The 20,618-nt window shown below is 33.0% G+C and overlaps 1 protein-coding gene across 1 annotated transcript in view; it reads right to left on the bottom strand.

Annotated features, from left to right (window-relative positions):
• edil3b (EGF-like repeats and discoidin I-like domains 3b) overlaps window positions 1-20,618 on the bottom strand; it is a 40,077-nt gene that overhangs the window by 9,844 nt on the left and 9,615 nt on the right. Inside the window, exons 5-9 of the mRNA XM_073829637.1 lie at window positions 13,345-13,458; window positions 7,309-7,490; window positions 4,557-4,712; window positions 2,899-3,043; window positions 2,634-2,818 (exon numbers count right to left, since the gene is read on the bottom strand). Coding sequence (XP_073685738.1) covers window positions 2,634-2,818; window positions 2,899-3,043; window positions 4,557-4,712; window positions 7,309-7,490; window positions 13,345-13,458 — 782 coding nt within the window. The remainder of the gene's footprint in view (window positions 1-2,633; window positions 2,819-2,898; window positions 3,044-4,556; window positions 4,713-7,308; window positions 7,491-13,344; window positions 13,459-20,618) is intronic.

Below are 20,618 nucleotides of genomic sequence, written 5' to 3'. Positions count from 1 at the left end.
TTATGAATGTTTCCTACATTCAGAATGGGACACAACCGTACTGCAGTCAGTACGGCTTCTCTCTCTCTCTGTATTATTCTTTCATGAGGACTCGGGTTCTGCTTTCTGACCTGGACTGACGTGAGCGGCATTCACAGCAGCTCTGCAATCTCAGAGGAGCGTTTGAGCGGCCGGGCTCGGCTCTGCGAGCGTGCAGGTGTAATATAATATATACATTAGCCTGTTCTCTCGGATCCAATTTCCCGATCTCAGTTCATTGGAAACACACTCAGCCATTTAAAGACATCACGGCTCTCGGGTCTGAGAACGAGCTTAGATTTACAGTCCGTTATAACGGCAAACAATGAGCAGCCTGCCACTTTAGTTAGATTAGTGATGTTGGCGGTACAGTAGCTGACCTCAGACTGACCCGTGGGTGTATATGTAGGATTATGGGAGAAATGAAAGATTATCCTGCAGTGTATTGAATGCATGAGGATGAATGTATTTATGTGGCATGGAAAATCAGAGCTGAAATGGTATACGGAGCAAGGATGATGCTATATGACATCCTACCACCCACCCAATGTCAAATTCAGCCCACCTGGGTGTCCTAAATGATCCCATTGGCCGAAATAACTTTTGGCGCCCAATTAGAAATCCCCAAATCACCACATAAATATTATCTGTTTATTGTCTGTTCATTCTAAACACGGTTACTATTTGACGTTTTTAACTCACTCAGAGGCTAAAACTGAACAGGAAATTTTTTCAAAGCTGTACTAAGTTATGATTATTAAATTAGGCAAGCATTGTTTAGTTGATTGGTTGTTTATTGCTAAATATTCAAGCACCTTTGGCACCACATTTCCAAAGCAGAGCTTCATAAACCAGGATTAATAGTGTTGATGGAAAAGACTCTTTTGTTTACCAAGGGTGCTTTTATTTTATGAAAAATGCAGTAAAAATAGTAATGTTGTGAAATATTATTATATGTCAAAATAACTGTTTTCTATTTATATATATGTAAAAATGTAATTTATACCTGTGATCCAAACCTGATTTTTTTTAGCATTATTACTCCAGTCTTCAGTGTCACATAATCCTTTTGAATTCATTCTAATATGCTGATCTCTAATATATACGACAGCATTTTAGTGCCACTTAAAAAAAAAAAACTTAGATTACGAGATTAAAGTTGTAATATTTTGAGAATAAAGTCAAAATTGTGAGAATAAAGATGAAATACTACAAGAATAAAGTCAGTTACAAGAATAAAGTTGAAATACTTTGAGAATAAAGTTGAAATTATGAGTATAAAGTCTAAATACTACTAGAATAAAGTCGAAATTATGAGAATAAAGTCGAAATACTACGAGAATGAAGTCAAATGTTTCGAGAATAAAGGTTGAATAAACCTCTTTTGCTTACCAAGGGTGCATTTATTTTATGAAATATGCAGTAAAAATAGTAATGTTGTGAAATAATATTAGAAGTTAAAATAACTGTTTTCTATTTAAATATATTTAAAAATGTAATTTATTTCTGTGATCCAAACCAGATTTTTTTTAGCATTATTACTCCAGTCTTCAGTGTCACAAAATCTTTCAGAATTCATTCTAATATGCTGATCTCTAATATATACAACGGCGTTTCAGTGCCACTTTAAAAAAAAAACTAAGATTACGAGATTAAAGTTGTAATATTTTGAGAATAAAGTCGAAATACTATGAGAATAAAGTTGAAATGCTACAAGAATAAAGTCGTAATATTTTGAGAATAAAGACGAAATTACAAGAATAAAGTCGAAATACTATGAGAATAACATCGAAATATTTTGAGAATAAAGTGGAAATTACAAAAATAAAGTCAAATGTTTTGAAAACAAAGACGAAATTACTATGAGAATAAAGTCGAAATATTTTGAGAATAAAGTCGAAAAGTTTCGAGAATAAAGTCGAAATGTTTCGAGAATAAAGTCGAAATGTTTTTACAATAATATTATTTTTTTAAATAATTACTCCAGTTTTCAGTGTCACATGATCCTTCAGAATTCATTATAATATGCTGATCTCTAATGTCTACAATGGCGTTTTAGTTCAAAATCTAAGATTACAAGATTAAAGTTGTAATATTTCGAGAATAAAGTCGAAATTATGAGAATAAAGTCGAAATACTATGAAAATAAAGTTGAAATACTACTAGAATAAAGTCAAAATATTTAGAGAATAAAGACAAAATTACAAGAATTAATTTGTAGCAATTACGAGATTATTTTGAGAATATTCTAGCCTATTACGCATCCAAATGGCCCAGACTGAGAGCACCTGGTGGCCTGGCTCTCAATCCGGGCCGGTGCACATGCAATATAGGATATTCTCTCAAAATATTAATTTCTTTAATTTCTACAATTTAAATTTTTTGTAACATTTCGAATTTATTCTCTAAATATTTCGACTTTATTCTCAAACATTTCGACTTTATTCTCTAAATACTTAGACTTTATTCTCGAAAACATTTAGAATTTATTCTTATAATTTTAAATGTATTCTTGAATTATTTCGACTTTAATCTCGTAATCTTGTTGTTGTTGTTTTTTTTTTTTTTATAAATGGCACTAAAACGCCATCGTAAATATCAAATATCTGTCTTACCTGCAGCCACTGGGATTGGTCATTATGCGCTGATGTCCATGCGTTGACCTTGCCCTGTTTGTCCAGCCTGGCCTTGGAGGGTTCCCAAGAGAACATGTCCATGTTCAGGGTCTGAAACACACTGGAGGAGCTGATCTGATAGTCCTGGATGTGTCCGGTCTTCATCCCTATGGGCTCTGAGCATCCTGAAAAACAATCGCAAGAGTGAACATAATTCTCATGACTGTGTCGGAGATTAATATACGGCACGCTTCAAAAGACAGACCTGTGAGCTCACAGCCCAGGAGCTCCATTCGCAGGGTGCAGTGTTTCCTGCAGACTTGTGGGTAAATGCGAATGTACTGCGCTTCAATTGGTGGACTGAAGGAGTTAGCCGAGGGGGAGTTATTATCAGTATTTCCGGTGAATATCTACAAACAAAAATGTTTAAAATTACAAAAATGCTCCAAACATGACAAACAACTAAAAGTATTTGGTTATTATACATTTGCTTGGTTATTGAGTATTTGATTTTGATTGGTCAATTATGGCTTTATATATATATATATATATATATATATATATATATATATATATATATATATATATATATATATTAAAAAAAAATATATATATATATATATAAAAAAAAATATATATATATATATATATAATTTTTTTTTTTTTTTTTATGGCAGAAATTAATACTTTTATTCAGCAATGATAAATTAAATCGATAAAACGTGACAGTAAAGACATATATAATGTTACAAAATATTTCTAATTCAAATAAATGCTTTCGTATTTTTTAAAAATCCTATATCATTAATAAATCCTGGGGAAAAAAACAGTTTCCAGGAAAATATGAAGCAGCACAACTGTTTAAAAATTAATAATAATAATAATAATAATAATAATAATAATAATAATAATAAATGTTTCTTAAGCAGCAAATCAATCAAATCTAATTTTTTAATTTTGAAAACAAAATCCTTTATATCACGTTTAATCATGCTCAAAATATTACTATTTTTCTCTATATGTATATGATTGAATATTTTTTTTTTAAATGTTACTAACCCCAAATTTCTGAACAATTGTATAATTTTAATAACATTTTAATTATTTAATATTCTAACATATTATAATTTTACTTATATAATTTAAACCAAAATTAATAAGTACATTTATTTTTTCTCATTATCAAAACAAAATATTCAAATATATTTCATATATTTAATTATGATTTATTCATTATAAAAATCCAGTTTCCATGAAAATATGAAGCAGCACAACTGTTTAAAAATTAATAATAATAATAACAATAATAATAAATGTTTCTTAAGCAGCAAATCAGCATATTAGATTGATTTCTGAAGGGTCATGTAACACTGAAGACTGGAGTAATGATCCTAAAAATTCAGCTTTGCATCACAGGAATAAATTACATTTTAAAATATATTCAAATAAACAACAGGTTTTTTTTATTGTAATAATATTTCAAAATATTTACTGTTTTTCCTATATATTTGATCAAATAAATGCAGCCTTGATGAGCATAACTTTTATTAAAAACATAAAAAATCTTACTGACCACAAACTTATTTTAACTATTTAACGTTACAATTTTATGGTATAATTAAAACTCAAATCATGATGTGCATTTATTTATTTATCATCATTATCGTAAAACACGAACTCAAAAATAGCTGTCATAGACTTTAAATAAGTGAAAATGGAATAAAATTGAAGTAATAAAATAGTTCTCATCCACATTACAGAAAGATTCCTCACTAATATATAAAACAAGAGTCTGATAAAAAAAAAAGTGGAAAGAGGGGCGAGTTGGCAGGAGAAGTTCTTAAGCAGACAGTTTCTTAATTTAAAAAAATCCCCCCCGGGCGCTCTCATCTCATCTGGAACGAACGGCGTGCCCCGTCTTACCACGTCCTCATCCGTGTCCTTGACTTTAAACATGCTCCAGGCCTTCCCGTCGTCGCTGTACGCCACTTTATATGATTTCACGTACTCTGGGCTTCCGATTCGCTTGGCGCCCTGTGTTATCAGTCCGGTCACCCTCATCCTCCGCTGCAGATTTATCTGTGAGGGGACAGCACAAAATCGATGGCCTCAGCTCTCAAGAAGAACGAGTGAAGCCTCGTGGGCTGTGGAGTCCTAATTTGTCCCTATCAGAAATTGCTGTGGTAGAGACAATGATGGCTGTGCATCTGGAGAGGGGTTGTGGGAAAGTTAATTTAGTTATTTATTATTTTTTTTTATGTGTTTGTTTATTTTTTTTATAATTTTTGGGGGATTAGTACAATGACAATATAAAAGCCAATTATTAAATTTTTTAATGCAAAATATTTAATATATCAAGCTTTATTACGTTTTTTCCCCTGTTGTTTTGATCAAATCAATGCAGCTATGGTGAGCATAAAAGACTTCTTTCATTAGAAACATTTTAAAAACCTTACTGACCCCAAACGTTTGAACAATAGTGTATTTTAATTATTTAATATTATATTATATAAATATTACATTATTACAGTGACAATATAAAAGCCAATTATTTAATTTTGATAGCAAAATCTTTTATATCACGCTTAATCGTGCTCAAAATATTCCTGTTTTTTCCTGGAAAACTTTTGACCAATTGTATAAATGTATAATAATGTTTTAATTGTTTAATATTCTAACATATAATTTAAATATAATTTTACTTATATAATTTGAAAACAAAGTTAATATGTAATTTATTTTTCTCTTTATCAAAACATGAATTCCAAAATATTTCATAATTTTTTTATGCTATATTAAAAAGTTTTATTTATTTAATTAGATTTTTTTTTCAATTAGTTTTGGAATTAGTACGTTGAAAAATAAAATCCAATTATTTAATTTTGAAAACAAATTCTTTTATATTATGCTTATTCATACTCAAAATATTACTATTTTCTCTATAGTTTTCATTGAATACAATTATTATTTTTTTATTTATAAAATTTTTAAAAATGTTACTGACCCAAAGCTTTTGAACAATTGTATAATTTTACTTTAATAACATTTGAATTATTTAATATTCTAACATATTATGAGTTTACTTATATAATTTAAACCAAGATTACTATGTATATTTATTTGTGTCTCATTATCATAACATGAATTCAAATATATTTTATATATTTTTATTATGATTTATTTAAATGTTTTAAAGTTTCGGTTATTTATTTTAATAACTAATTTTGGATTCAGCACAATGACAAAATAAAATCCAATTATTTAATTGTGAAAACAAAATCTTTTATATCAGACTTAATAATGCTCAAAATATTTTTATTTTTCTCTGTTTGACTGAATACAATTTTTTTTTTTTTTTTTAATGTTTCGGACCCCAGACTTTTGAACAATTGTACAATTTTAATTTCAATAACATTTTAAATATTTAATATTCTAACATATTATAATTTAAACCAAAATTAATAAGTACATTTATTTGTTTCTCATGATCAAAACATGAATTCAAATATATTTTAGATATTTATATTATGATTTATTATAATGTACTTGTTTAAGTTTCAGTTATTTATTTTAATAATTAATTTTAGATTTAGTATGATGACAAAATAAAATGCAATTATTTAATTTCAAAATCTAAATCTTTTATATCAAGCTTAATCATGCTTATATATATTTTTTTTGTTTGACTGAATACAATTTTTTTTGTTTGTTTGTCTTAATGTTACGGACCCCAGACTTTTGAACAATTATATAATTTTAATTTTAATAACATTTTAATTATGTAATATTCTAACATATTATAATTTTACTTACATAATTTAAACCAAAATTAATATGTACATTTATTTGTTTCTCATTATCAAAAGATGAATTCAAATATATTTTATATATTTTTTAATATTACATATTAAAATGTTTATTTATTTAATTTTAATGTATTTACTTTAATCATTAGTTTTTGATTTAGTACAATGAGAAAATAAATTTTAATTATTTTATTCTGAAAACAAAATCTTTGTCACACTTATTTTTTTATTTACTTTTTTAAAATGATTATTATTTGAATTCTTGCCATATAATTGTTTGAAAACCCATGCTAGGTTGAATGACCACCTGATGTCCATTGCAAACACAAAACCAGCTAAAGCAGCAGTAAGAACATCTGAGGACAAGACCATCAGGTAATGCAGTTTTCCAGCTACAAATTGAGGCCTTATTTAAAAAGCATATTGGCATCAAAGCCATCTTTAATCTTGAAGGCACAAAAATAGAGTCAGACGCACGCAGGACGCCGACAGAACAAAGCTAGGGACGCTGATGTTGTGTGGGCATAACTGGTGGCAATGTGCGGTTACCACTTAAGTCATTACAGTGGCTGTGAACATTTTTTTTGTACACCCACACTGTTCTTTCTGTGTGTCTCCTAATGAAATCGAACACAGGCATGCCTTTAGAAGTCCTGCAATGTCTAATGAGATTTGACTCCTAGTATAAAGTAATTACTGTGGGGTGTTTATGCTTTTCCTAGAAAGCTGTTGCTGTGTTGGATGGCTATCACAGCTTTTAAGTGATTTGTTGCTTGTTAGTTGTTAGTGGTTTTGCTAAGGCAAGCGTCACTATTACTGTTCTAAAAAAGCATGTTTTATTTAATGTACTAAAAATGTGTCAGGATTACCTGAATCCATGGATATCGGTCACCCTCAGCGGCGCTCCAGGCATTGACAAGGCCCTTCTTGTTGAGTCGGGCAAAGTACGGAAACCACTTCTGCAGGCCGAACAGAGCTCGATGTGTGGAAGAAGCTGTTACCTGCTGGTTCGAAATTATCCCTCCTTCCATCCCTAAAGGTCCAGAACATTCTGAGAGAACAGACAGAGAAAGAGATGGTAAGAACAACCACAGAAAGTCAGTTGTTTCAGATTTTACTTAAGTAACCTTCTTCTCAAATGTTGCTTCTTAGAAAAAGATCTCTAAAGGGAGTTTCTAGAAATATCTGGAAAATATTAAAAGTTAAATAGCTCTACATAAATTCAAACTTTTCACATTATAACAAAATGTTCACATTCATTTTATAACTCTGTTCTCTTACTGTGTGTCGACGGTTGTCTCAGTTGTAGGACCATTTCCATTTTTAAAAGAAGTATCAGTAACTTTTCTGATGGAGTTTGAGCAACAGCACTCCACGAGGCCAGTGTAGTCTGATTCCTGAACGAATGATTCTTATGAGCCGGTTGTTTTTACTAAGTCAAAAACGTATGTCACCACAAATTAGGCCTAATAATTAGATTTTTAAATGAATGCCTTTTAAGAGAGGTTCTTTTAGGTCAGTCAAAGCGCCAGTAGTGCAGTTTGATTTCCAAATGAATGACTTATGAATTGGTTCTTGTTACTGATTCAAAAACATGCGTTGCCACGAACTAGGCCTAATTTGACTATCGAATGAACGTCTTTTGAGAGCAGTTATTTTAGGTGTCAAAACACAGCACCAATAGTGTAGTTTGGTTTCCAAATTAATGACTTTTATGAATCTGTACTTTTTACTGAATCAAAAACATATGTTGTCACGAAGTAGGCCTGATTCGCATTTCGAACAAATGTCTTTTAAGAGCGGCTCTTTTAGGTGAAGTAAAAAAAACAGTCATAAGAGTCATTCATTCGTAAATCAAACTACACTAATTTGGCAGTGTTTTGATCTGAATCAAAAACATACGTTGCTATGAAGTAGGCCTAATTTGACATCTTTTGAGAGCGGTTCTTTTAGGTGACTCAAAACACAGCACACTACAATAGTGTAGTTCAATTTCTAAATGAATGAATCTTATAAAACGGTTCTTTTTATTGAATCAAAAACATACGTCTCCACGAAGTGGGCCTAATTTTATATTTGAATGAACAGCTTTTGAGAGCGGTTCTTTTAGGTGAATCAAAACACAGCACACTACAATAGTGTAGCTCGATTTCCACAAATGACTCTTATTAATCAGTTCTTTTTGCTGAATCAAAAGCATAACTATTGGCACTGTGTTTTGATTCACCTAAAAGAACAGCTCTCAAAAGACACGAAGTAAGCCTACTTTGACTTTTGACGAATTAATGTCTTTTGAGAGCTGTTCTTTTAGGTGAATCAAAACACAGTGCCAATAGTTATGTTTGATTTACGAACGAAAGACTCTCATGAATCGGTTATTTTTACTGAATCAAAAACATACGTCGCCATGAAGTAGGTTAATTCAACTTTTGAACAAATGTCTATTAAGTGCGGTTCATTTAAATGAATCAAAACACAGCACCAATAGTGTAGTTCGATTTCCGAATGAATGACTCTTATGAATCAGTTATTCTTTTACTAAATCAAACACATATATCGCCATGAAGTAGGCCTAATTTGTCTTTCGAAAAAATGTCTTTTGAGAGCGGTTCTTAGGTGAATCAAAACACAGCACCAATAGTGTAGTTCGATTTCCGAATGAATGACTCCTATGAATTGGTTCTTTTTACTGAATCAAAAGCAGACGTCGCCATGAAGTAGGGCTGTCCCCGACTATGAATTTTCATAGTCGAATCAGAATTTTCGAATCTTTCTATAGTCGACCGATAGTCGAATCATCTAGGCCTGTGTGTGTGTGTGAATGGGTTGAAAGATGCACGACATTATAGTCAGCAGGAGGGTAAAACAATTTTTATTTTATTTTACACACTGCACACAGCAACAACTTTTAATAAAGCGACCAAAACTACCTTCCAACTGACAGACGAACTTATTTAGGTTTAAATAAAAACACAGAACGCGTCTTTTAGTTCTAAAAACGCGAGGCGCACAGCACTGCCTTTTTTGCTAAGCAACGACCAAAACAGCTGTCCTGTCAGTCAAATCAAAGGATCATAGCGCGAACGCTCTAAAATCTTAGTTTTTTGCTGTTAAGTAAACTGTCATATTAGCAGAAACCCTAAATAATACAGCTCCTGATTACCCACGATAGACACCAAATGTTTCTCCTCCATTTCTTGCAGTCTCCGGACTTTTTAAGCGACGGTAAACTTTCGCCATCACAACAGAAGACCCGCGTCTCCATTCATTCGATTGGACAATGGAAAAGAACGTGAATGACGTTGGGCGTTTTTCCGCTCAGAGTTGATTTTATTTATTTTTTTTGAACTTCAGGCGCTCAGAGCGCTCCTGCAAAAACGCGAGGCGCAGCAGACGGCGAAAAAGCGAGGCACCGCGGGGGCGCATAAACAGAGCGCAGAACGCTCACTGCCAGTGCCAACAGAAAACCATTCAAAAAAGGCTCCTCCAAATTTATTATTTATTACCTATTTATTGAACGCTTCTTTCTTTTCACTTTTGTTTTTACTGCATTATCATAATCAAAGGCTGTATATAGCTTAATATAACCGTACAAAATCAGTAGTTCTGTGTGCAATTTGACATTGAGCTCCCCCATATTGCCAAAATGGTATGATGCTCGTTTCACCCGCGAAGATTCGACTGTGAGATCGGTGGTCGAATCAGGCTCCGCATATCGATGCATCGAATCTTCGACTATTCGGGGACAGCCCTACCATGAAGTAGGTCTAATTTGACTTTTGAACTAATGTCTTTTAAGATTGTTTCTTTTACGCGAAAACACAGTGCACTACAATAGTTCGATTTCCAAATGAATGATTCTTATGAGCCGGTTCTTTTTACTGAATCAAAAACATATTCATGAAGTAGGCATAGTAATTTGATTTTCGAACTAATGTCTTTTGAGAGCAGTTCTTTTATGTGAATCAAATCACAGCACCAATTTACTGTAATTTGTTTTCTGAACAAATGACTCTTATGAGCCAGTTCTTTTATTGAATCAAAAACATATGTTGCCACAAAGTAGGCCTAATTTGACTTTTGAACAAACATCTTTTGAGATTGTTCTTTTACGTAATTCAAAACACAGCATTAATACTGTAGTTCGATTTCCAACGAATGACTCTTATGACTGGGTTCTTTTAACTGAATAAAAAAATGTACATCGCCACGAAGTAGGCCTAATTTGACTTTCAATCAAATGTCTTTTAAGAGTGGTTCTTTTAGATGAATCAAAACACAGCACCTACAGTGTTGTTTGATATCCGAATGAATTCCTTTTATGAATCGGTCCTTTTTACTGAATCAAAAACATACGTCTCCACAAAGTAGGCCTAAATTTAACTTTCGAACTGATCTCTTTTGTGAGTGGTTCTTTTAGGTGAATAAAAACACAGGGCCAATTAGTGTAGTTCGATTTCTAAACGAATGACTCTTATGAATCTCTTCTTTTTACTTTTAAAAGAACTTTTTACTTTTAAATGAGTGTAGTTCGATTTCCAAATGAATCATTCTTTTGAGCCGGTTGTTTTTACTAAGTCAGAAACATATGTCGCCACGAAGTAGGCCTAATAATTCGATTTTTAAACTAATGTCTTTTAAGAGAGGTTATTTTGGGTGAATCAAAACACAGCGCCAATAGTGTAGTTCGATTTCCAAATGAATGACTCTAATGAATCTGTTTTTTTCCTGAATCAAAAACATACGTCGCCTAATTTGTAAGTCAAAGTAGGCCTAATTTGACTTTTTCAAACAAATGTCGTTTGTGAGTGGTTCTTTTAGGTGAATTAAAACATGGCGCCAACTGGAATGACTCCTATAAATCAGTTCTTTTTACTGAATCAAAAACATAGGTTTTCATGAAGTAGGCCTAATTTGAATTTCAAACAAATGTCTTTTAAGAGCGTTTTTTTTTTTTTTTTTACTTGAATCAAAACACAGCAGCAATAGTGTAGTTCGATTTCCAAATTAATTACCCTTATGTTGGGTTATATATCGGCTCTTTTTACTGATTCAAAAACATACGTCGCCATGAAGTAGGCCTAATTTGACTTTTGAACGAATCTCTTTTGAATCAAAACAGTGCCAATAGAGTAGTTTGATTTCCGAATGAATGACTCTCATGAATCGGTTCTTTTTACTGAATCAAAACCAGAATCGAAACAAATGATTCTTTTGCGCCTGTTCTTTTTAGTAAATCAAAAAAGCCCAATGAATAACGATTCCAGCACAAATAAATCTTATGAACTGGTTCATTTTAGTGACTCAATCATGTACAGCTTACTAATTGATGTGTTAAGGTAAGCTAAAGAAGCAAATATGAGTTTTGAGAATAAAATATAGGGTTTAGTATTGTTATTAATTAGGCTATATAGCTAAGACCAGTGTTATTTTAGTATCTTTCATATACTATTCTAGTTTTAATTAATAAATATATTAATTATTATTAAGGTTTATGTTTTGTTTTGTTTTTTTGATTTATTGACATGTGTCTACATAGTTTTTATTGAATAATGTTTTAGTTATTTCAGTATATTAAGTTAAACTACATGAAAATTAGAAATGTTTTCTTAGCAACAAGATGAAATAAAATAAGCTTTAAAAATAAGTTTTTCATTTCATTTAATGCTTATTTCAACCAACAAAAATGCTTTTTAATTGTTTAAGTTTTAGTTAATTACAGTATAATAACCCTGACTATTGGATTGCATATTCCACCTCTAAAAGATTAAAAGATATAAAAAATGAAAAACAAACAAATTATGCAATAATTGATTTAAATCAAATTATCATTAAAATCATATCATTTGCATTGGTCTCCTGAACTATAAAAGACAAATATTTTTTATTTCTTACAAGTACAGCTAACAAGAATTAAAATTAAGCAATTCAAAAGAATACCACAAACAAATTGTTCTTTGGTCTTGAGTGGTAATATGATAACATTATTCTTGTTCTCACTGGCTCCCGTCACAGACTCCATATCGACCCCTGAAATGCCATCTTTCTCTGTTTTGTCCTCGAAAACATCCGGCAGGTCTGAACTTTTAAATGCAATGTCCTTGGATTCGTCGATGGATAACGTGTCCTTGCTCTCCCACACAGAGATGCTGTCTTCACTCTGGAAGCTTAAGATGTCCTCTCTAATGTCATTGCTGTCATCGGTTCGTCCACCTGCGGAGATGGCGCCCGCTCGCTGGTGCTCTGGGGAGAACATCAACGGAGTACTTGAACCATCTCCGCCGAACGATCGCACCGACTGGGGAGATTCGAAAAGGAGTTGCAGGCTGCTCAGACTGGCCCGTAGGGAGCTTCGGCTGCTATGTTTGGACAGCATGATTGCATATCAGACCTTGAGGGGTGTAACTTTATATATGCTCCTCAGAGCCATGTAAGTAAAAAAGCATGACAGTAATCATCAACTAATTCAATTACACGTACATAGATGTTTTAAGCAACAGCTGGGACCTTCTTATTTTGAGAAGTACCAGCAAACATGATTATGCAAGTATTGTAATTCTCTCAAGCACACTGTGAGTTTCTCGCAAACTTTCTGGAGACCGAATGTCTAGGAGATATTGCATGGACAAAAATAAGCAAAATAGAATCAGTTCCCCAGCCTGAATTTATGGAAATGACAGAATGATTTCACAAGCGACATAGTTCCCTAATCAGTCAATGTCATATTGGCCTCATTCACTCAGATTCTCCCAAAAAAGCTGTTGAAGGCAGATGGCTCCCATCCCCAAGCCAACACACGCAGAATCCAGTTTTAGTTTGAGTTTGCTTCTCAAGAGATGCCATGGTTTGATAGTGTATATTTAAGCATATGGCTTTAATTAAGTGAGGTGATGATTCGCACTTACTGTACTGACAGTTCCGCCCCATGTATTCGCCGGGACACTGGCAGGTGTAGTTTGCTCGCAGGTCTGTGCAGCTGCCTCCATTTTTGCATGGATTTTTCTCACACTCGTTAACATCTAAAAAAGACAAGCAGGCATCGACCGACACATTGTGAGAATATCAAAAGCGACAACCTGGAAAAAGCTACGAAAGGTCAAATATTGTTTGTCATTACGGTTGGTTTGCCACAGTGATGAAAAACCTCTCTCATCATATCAGTTTGCGGTGCTTATTTATGCACTAAATGCCGAGAGGGAATATATTATTGCTTTAAATGTTGCTCACGTGAGTTTTGATTATCTTTTATCTTCTAAGTATGAGTAATTTTGTCTCAGAGGTTTCTTGCCAGATTGTTTCAGATGACTAAAAATAGACACAAGTTAGACAAATGTTGAAAGAACAGAGTATTAAGCTATAAAATGAATGTACACAGCAGCTCAGACCATTTGTTCTTGCATTAATGTAAAGAAATCTTGATTTCTTGATTCTTGATTTCGAGTTCTTGGACTTTTTATGGCAGACCTATCTTGATAAATATGAGCACAGTGTGAGACATTGACATCTCTACTCAAAAATCTCTTCTTTAGGAATCATGTAAGAATACTAAAGTGTAAAATTTGAATTTGTAAATTTAAAAAATATATATTATTGAAGTACATTTTAGATTAAAATAAGCCTTTCAAATGTAACATTTCATGTTTGGTGCAATTATTTGACATTTCTTTTGTAATCATATGTGAAATTTGCTAACAATTTCTAAGTGAAAACTGTAAAGTAAATACTACACCATTTTTTCCCCCAGAAACTAAATACAGCTTAAATGTTTCTCACTGAAGACTTCAATACTGAAGTATCAACTTTGTCTCAGATGTTACTCCTCAGATTCCTTTAGATGGTGATACATTAGCAGCTCTGACAGTTTGTTTTTAGAAGAATATGATAAGAAATCTTTTAGCTCATATTGAGATTTTTGACTGTAATCTGAGCACAGTTCTGAAAGATCTTTAGGAAAGATTTTTAGGAATCACTAAAGATTTTTTGCCTTTATTATTTCCCAGAACCGCAAGTTTATAACTCACAATTCTGACTTTATTTCTCAGAATTGCAAGTTTATGTGTCACAATTCTGACTTTTTCTCGCAATTGCAAGTTTACATCTCGCAATTTTCGCAATTGTGGGATATAAACTAACTAAACTGGAAAATAAAGGCAATTCTGAGAACATATCAGTCTTTTTTTCCCCACAAAACTGCACTTTATAACTCTCAATTGCAAGTTTATATTGCACAATTCTAAGAAAAAGTCTGAATTGTGAGATACATACACATTTGTGAGAAAAAAGTGAGAAATGTGTTTATATCTTGCAATTCTGGGGCCAGTTGCATAAAAGGTTTAGACAGACTTAAAAGTTAGTCATTCATTTTTTTCTTTAAGACTGGTCAATTTTTTTTAAATTTGGTTACATAAAAACTTAGATTAGTCTAAGTTGGATCCAAAATATAAGACTGATTACCCCTTAGTTATCTGCTAGCTGGTCAAACGAGTTCTTAAGACACTGTCTTAACATAGAGACTAAGTTTATGCAACTGGCCCCTGTTTATGTCTCACAGTTCTGACTTTTTAACTCCCAATTGCGAGTTTATATCTAACAATTCTGAGAAAAATTGTGAATTGTGAATTTGTATTATGCAATTCTGAGAAAAGGAGTCAGACATGAGTTTATATCTTGCAATTCTGACTTTATTTCTCAGAATTGCCTTTTTTCTCAGAATTGCAAGTTTGTCTCACAATTCTGACTTTATTACTCACATCTGCAAGTTTATATCACGCAATTCTGACTTCATTTCTCACAATTCTGACTTTTATAACTTGCAATTCTGAGAAAAACATTTGAATTGCTAGTATATATCTTGCAATTCTGACTTTATTTCCCAGAATATTTTATGTCTCACAATTCTTACTTTATAAATCACAATTGCAAGTTGAGTAAGAATTGTGAGATATAAACTAGCAATTTTGAGAACATATCAGTAATTTTTATCAGCAATGGATTTTATAACTCTCAAATGCAAGTTTATATCACACAATTCTAAGAAAAAAGTCAAAATTGTGAGATATAAACTCATATTTGCGAAAAAGTCAGAATTTCGAGTTTGTATCACGTAATTCTAAGAGAAAAATTCTGCAATTCTGACTTTATATCTTGTCATTTTAATAAACTTGCAATTCTGAGAACATGTTAGTCTTTTTTCCCATCAAAACTGGACTTTAGAACTAATTGCGAGTTCTTATCGGACAATTCAGAGAAAAAAGTCAGAATTGTGAGATATAAACTTACATTTGCGAGAAAAGTCAGAAATGCGAGTTTATATCTTGTAATTCTGACCCTTCTTTTTTTTCCATTGTTCACCAGTGGGCGAATGTTTACTCGTCATTTTTCATTTTCAACCTCATGGGAAAATGTAATTATTTTTCAATATTGGTCAATTGGTATGATGAGTCATATGGAAACATACAGATTTTAGGAAAAAAAATCTAAGCATAAATGTCCACCTCAGTGGAACGTAAGCAGATCAAAGGAAAAAGTACAAAGTAGATTGTACTAATTCAATTCACCACCAATATGCCAAATCTTAACATAGTTACGAATTACAACAAGAGTATGTTGTTTCATAAGCGGGTGTTGTAACAGATTGACTTCTGGTAGCAAAGCTCATGGTGTCCTATCTCAGAGTTCTGCTGCAATGACCTCTCTCTTTGATTTTAAGCAGAGCGAAAGGAACTCAAGAGACTTGTTACAGACAGCAAGCTGTGGGGTCGTCCGAGCAGAAATTCAGGGATCTGCAAGGTGGAGCCCAGACTCAATCATATCAGGTATCTGGCAGAGATAAACCACACCTTTGGGTTTACCACAGCAGAAGAGCACTGGAGGGAAACAACCAAATCCACAGCTCAAACAAGGTCACCTCATGAGTACTGAAAGCACGAATGAACAGAACAAATGTGGGATTTAAGGATCTGATGTTAGATTGCACTGATCTTCTCACGAGGTGGTGTCAAAATAGAAAGAAAGCTAAAGGAACAGCACTTTATCATCTGACAGGAATTATATGCAAAGGAACTGGGTTTTTAAGTCAATCCCATTGCAATTTCAAAACCAGACTTTAGTTTTAGAAGAAAATGTGAGTGGGTCTTGCTCATGTAAAAACTGTTGTCACGACAATGGAGTGTTATGGAAGGTTTCCAGTGCTCTGCTGCAAGGCTTTTTGAGTAGTTTTAACATGTTGCTATGCGGTTGCTATACTAGCCTAAATCGGTCTGATATTCTAGTCTCTTCACTTTGCTGTAGAAACAATTGAACACATTAACAGAAATAAGAAATAGTATTTTCTTGTAAAACGTACTCCATCTTTAAAAAAAAATAAAAACTTTTTTACAGTTTAGAAAGCTGCAGGTCCCCTTTCAGTGTTGTTGATTTGGGTTTTCACACATTTATCAGGAAGAATGAGGAATGGTAGTATTTTAGGGCCATTTAGGGGCATTTAAAGACCTTTCTTTCACTAAAAAAACAATTTTCCCCCAACACATGCACTGTTTGAGGCCAGAAAGTGTTGTGTAGTAACTGGGGCTGTCACGATTCCTTGAATAAACTTGAGTACTCGATTATAAAAAGAACCATTGATTGCATTTCAGCTGTGTCAATTAACAGGCAAAATTGGTGCATTCCACAGTCAAGAATCCATGAAAAATGTTATTAGAACATTTTTCTAAGGCTGCACAAAATATTACAGGGTTTTTACGGATACTGTAAAGTCTCTGCAAAAGTTTTTCAAAATGGCAAAAATAAAGTGAAGCACAAGCAAAGTGTTACTACTAAAATGTTCTGAATTCCAGTCTGAATCAAATGATTCATGATCCACGCTCTGAAGTTCCGATCTAAATCAAATGATTCACAATATGCAAAGTTCCGACCTAAGTCAAATGATTTGCGATCCACGCTCCGAGTTCCGATCTGAAATGATGGTTCGCAAATCATTATTCAGATCAGAACTTCAAATCGTGTATCACAAATTATTTGGTTTGAATCATTCAATTCGCAAATTTCCAAAAGTCCCACTGACAAGAATCCATGAAAAGTATTATTAGACCATTTTCTTAGGCTGCATGAAACATTACAGGGTTTGTACGCATACTGTAAAATGAAATTACAGGACTTTCAAGGACTTTTCAAGCACTACTTTTTTGATTTTCAAGGACTTCAATCAGACACTTATCAAACAATGTCTTCTCTTTCAAAATACATATTTTCAATAAAAAAAATAAGAAAAAAGATTAGGAAAAGCACTCTGAAATCCTGATCTGAAAAAAAAAAAAAAAATACGATTCGCCATACATGCTCTGAAGTCCCAATCTGAATCAAATGATTTCCGATATGCTTAATTCCGATCTAAATCAAATAATTTGCGATACACAATTTGAGGTCCCGATCTGAAACAAATGATTCACGATATGCGATTTGAAGTCCTGATCTGAAACAAATGATTAATAATATGCGATTAGATTGGAGCGCTTCGAAACGGTAAATCATTTTGCGACACAATGGTTTAACTGTTTTGAAAAGCTGCGTTTCACCAATCACTACATGCTTTTTGCTCTTTTACATGCTCTTTTAATTTTATCTGGCTATTGAATCGCTTAAAATGAATGCTTGAAGTCACAAGTTTGAATCAATAAGAGCGAATCCAGCGTAAATGACTCAATTGATTTGGTTCATCAGTCTTCAGCCATGTTTATGTTGTCAGTACTACTTCCTAAGCTCGCTAGTTTTATGACATTAAAGGAATAGTTCACCCAAAAATGAAAATTTGATGTTTATCTGCTTACCCCGAGGGCATCCAAGATGTAGGTGACTTTGTTTCTTCAGTAGAACACAAACAAAGATTTTTAACTCAAACCGTTGCAGTCTCTCAGTCATATAATGGCAGTCAATGGGACCCACGAATGTGCTCAGGGCAGCTGGACATTGCAGTGGATCAGAGGTAAAAAAAAAAAAATGATATAAATGCTATTCAGTTTCTTCCACAGACTAATTGTTTTGTGTGTTAAGACCTCAATGTATCGTCACAAGCCGCAGGGTTCAATATGGTTTTGTCTGTGTTTGTTTTTTTGACTCTCAAAGCCCTGGGTCCCATTGACTGCCATTATATGACTGACAGACTGCAACGGTTTGAGTTAAAAATATTTGTTTGTGTTCTACTGAAGAAACAAAGTCACCTACATCTTGGATGCCCTGGGGGTGAGCAGATAAACATCAAATTTTCATTTTTGGGTGAACTATCCCTTTAACTGAATGAGAGGGAAAAGTATCATGTATATAATATAATGTAAAAGTATAATGGTTTTCAAGTATTTCATAGATCATGATATTCGGTAATTCAAGCACTTTTCAAGTACCTCCTCAGGAATATTGCTGCCGAAAATGGTCAATTATTGTCATTATACAGGATTTCCAGGGCAAGAATCTTAACAACATTCATGTTTGTTGTTATCATTTCTGGTCAGGTAGGTGAAATTTTAGGCTAATATCTTAATACTGCTCATACGTTTCTTTACCACCTATTAACTTTAGTTTGTCAAAATGTTGCTCCCTTTCCTGCTTATTAAGTCCTTCTCTATATGGTTTAGCAACTTCCACACATTTTTTCCATGGTTTAGACTGCATAAATTAGCAGAACAATGTATTCAGTAGTCAATAACTGTGCAGTCCATGCTGTTGTTTACATTCGAGTATCGCCAGTATGGCCGCACATCTGGGTATCTGACCAAACCGTGACGCAAGTGCAAACCCTCTATTGTGAATTCTCGAATGCAACAATTACATAAATAAATGTGCTTTAATTATAAATACTGAATGTGAGCCGCTTATAACATTCATCTGTTTAATCGTAATGTATAATTGACCCATTACTCGATTACCAAAATAATCGTTAGTCACTCTTGTATTTCAAATCAGAAACAAAAATACCATTTTCATGATATAACCCCCAAAACAAAGCATTGTTTTTAATGCTGGTGCATTCATGGTGGGGAACGACCATTGGCATTCAGCTTCATGCTAGTCATGTGCATCCAAGCACTGCTGTCAGTTGCGATAGAACGAACTCGTCCTGATTGGTGGGATTCCCTCCGTGGGGCCAAAGTCCAGCCAGTCAAGCAAGTAAATTGGTGTGTGGAACAGAGGGGGGTTGGTCAGCTGTCACGTTGGATTTGTGGTAGTGGACGCTTCTTTCATAGTAAAACACAGAGCCTATGACCTAATGAAGGTTACTGTGAGTGCTTTTGGTTCTTCTCCTGATCAGAGCAGGTTAGAGAAATGACTTCCGTGCCATTGTTGAACACATGCTGATTTCAGCATTTGGTTTCTTAAAGAAACACAAATTCAGTGTGTTGAGTTGTGCCAAGACAACTAGGTTAATAAAGTCAGTGGTGCTTCACACAGTATGATCACTAAGTCAGAACCAGAGGTGGATTCTGGCATAGAGTTGATGTAGATGAGGATGGCACTGCTCTCTTTACTTCTTTATGGCTCCTCCTCAAGTTTCACTAGATTGCACCAGCTCTCTTGTGAACCTCTTATTGAAAATGAATTGTGATCTAGCAGGTAACTTTTTCCAAGCAGCTCCCTGTGCTATAATTTTCGCCCCCTCTCACTTCTGTTGCTGTCTGTCTGCTCATGGTTAAAGTCACGACATACATGTGCAATTTTTCTTGGTCTACAGTATACAAAAAAAGGGAAATATATTTATTTAATGTCATTTTTTCCACTTATTTGTTTTAATTTTAATTGCATTTATTTACTTAATTTATTGTAATAATTTTAATAGTTTTAGAACTTTGATTTTTATTTTTTAATTGACTTAAATACTTTACCACTAACATACAGTTATGTTTGTGTTCTACTGAAGAAACAAAGTCACCTACATCTTGGATGCCCTGGGGGTAAGCAGATAAACATGAAATTTTCATTTTTGGGTGAACTATCACAGTTTTTTCATATGTTTTATTTTTTTAATTAAATTTAATTACAATTTTGTGTTTTTTTTTTTCTCTTTTTTTGTCCATTTTAAATGTTTAGAATGATTACAAATTCTATATATTTTTTCCTTTTCTAACAAATCACTTTAACTGCCATCTGTCTATTCATGGTAAAAGCCACTGATATACAGATGAATAAAAAA

This window comes from Garra rufa, chromosome 23 (assembly GCF_049309525.1).
Source record: "Garra rufa chromosome 23, GarRuf1.0, whole genome shotgun sequence".
NCBI classification, from domain to species: domain Eukaryota; kingdom Metazoa; phylum Chordata; class Actinopteri; order Cypriniformes; family Cyprinidae; genus Garra; species Garra rufa.
The sequence above is the reverse complement of the archived record's forward strand: the minus strand, read 5'-3'. Positions and strand labels throughout refer to the sequence as shown.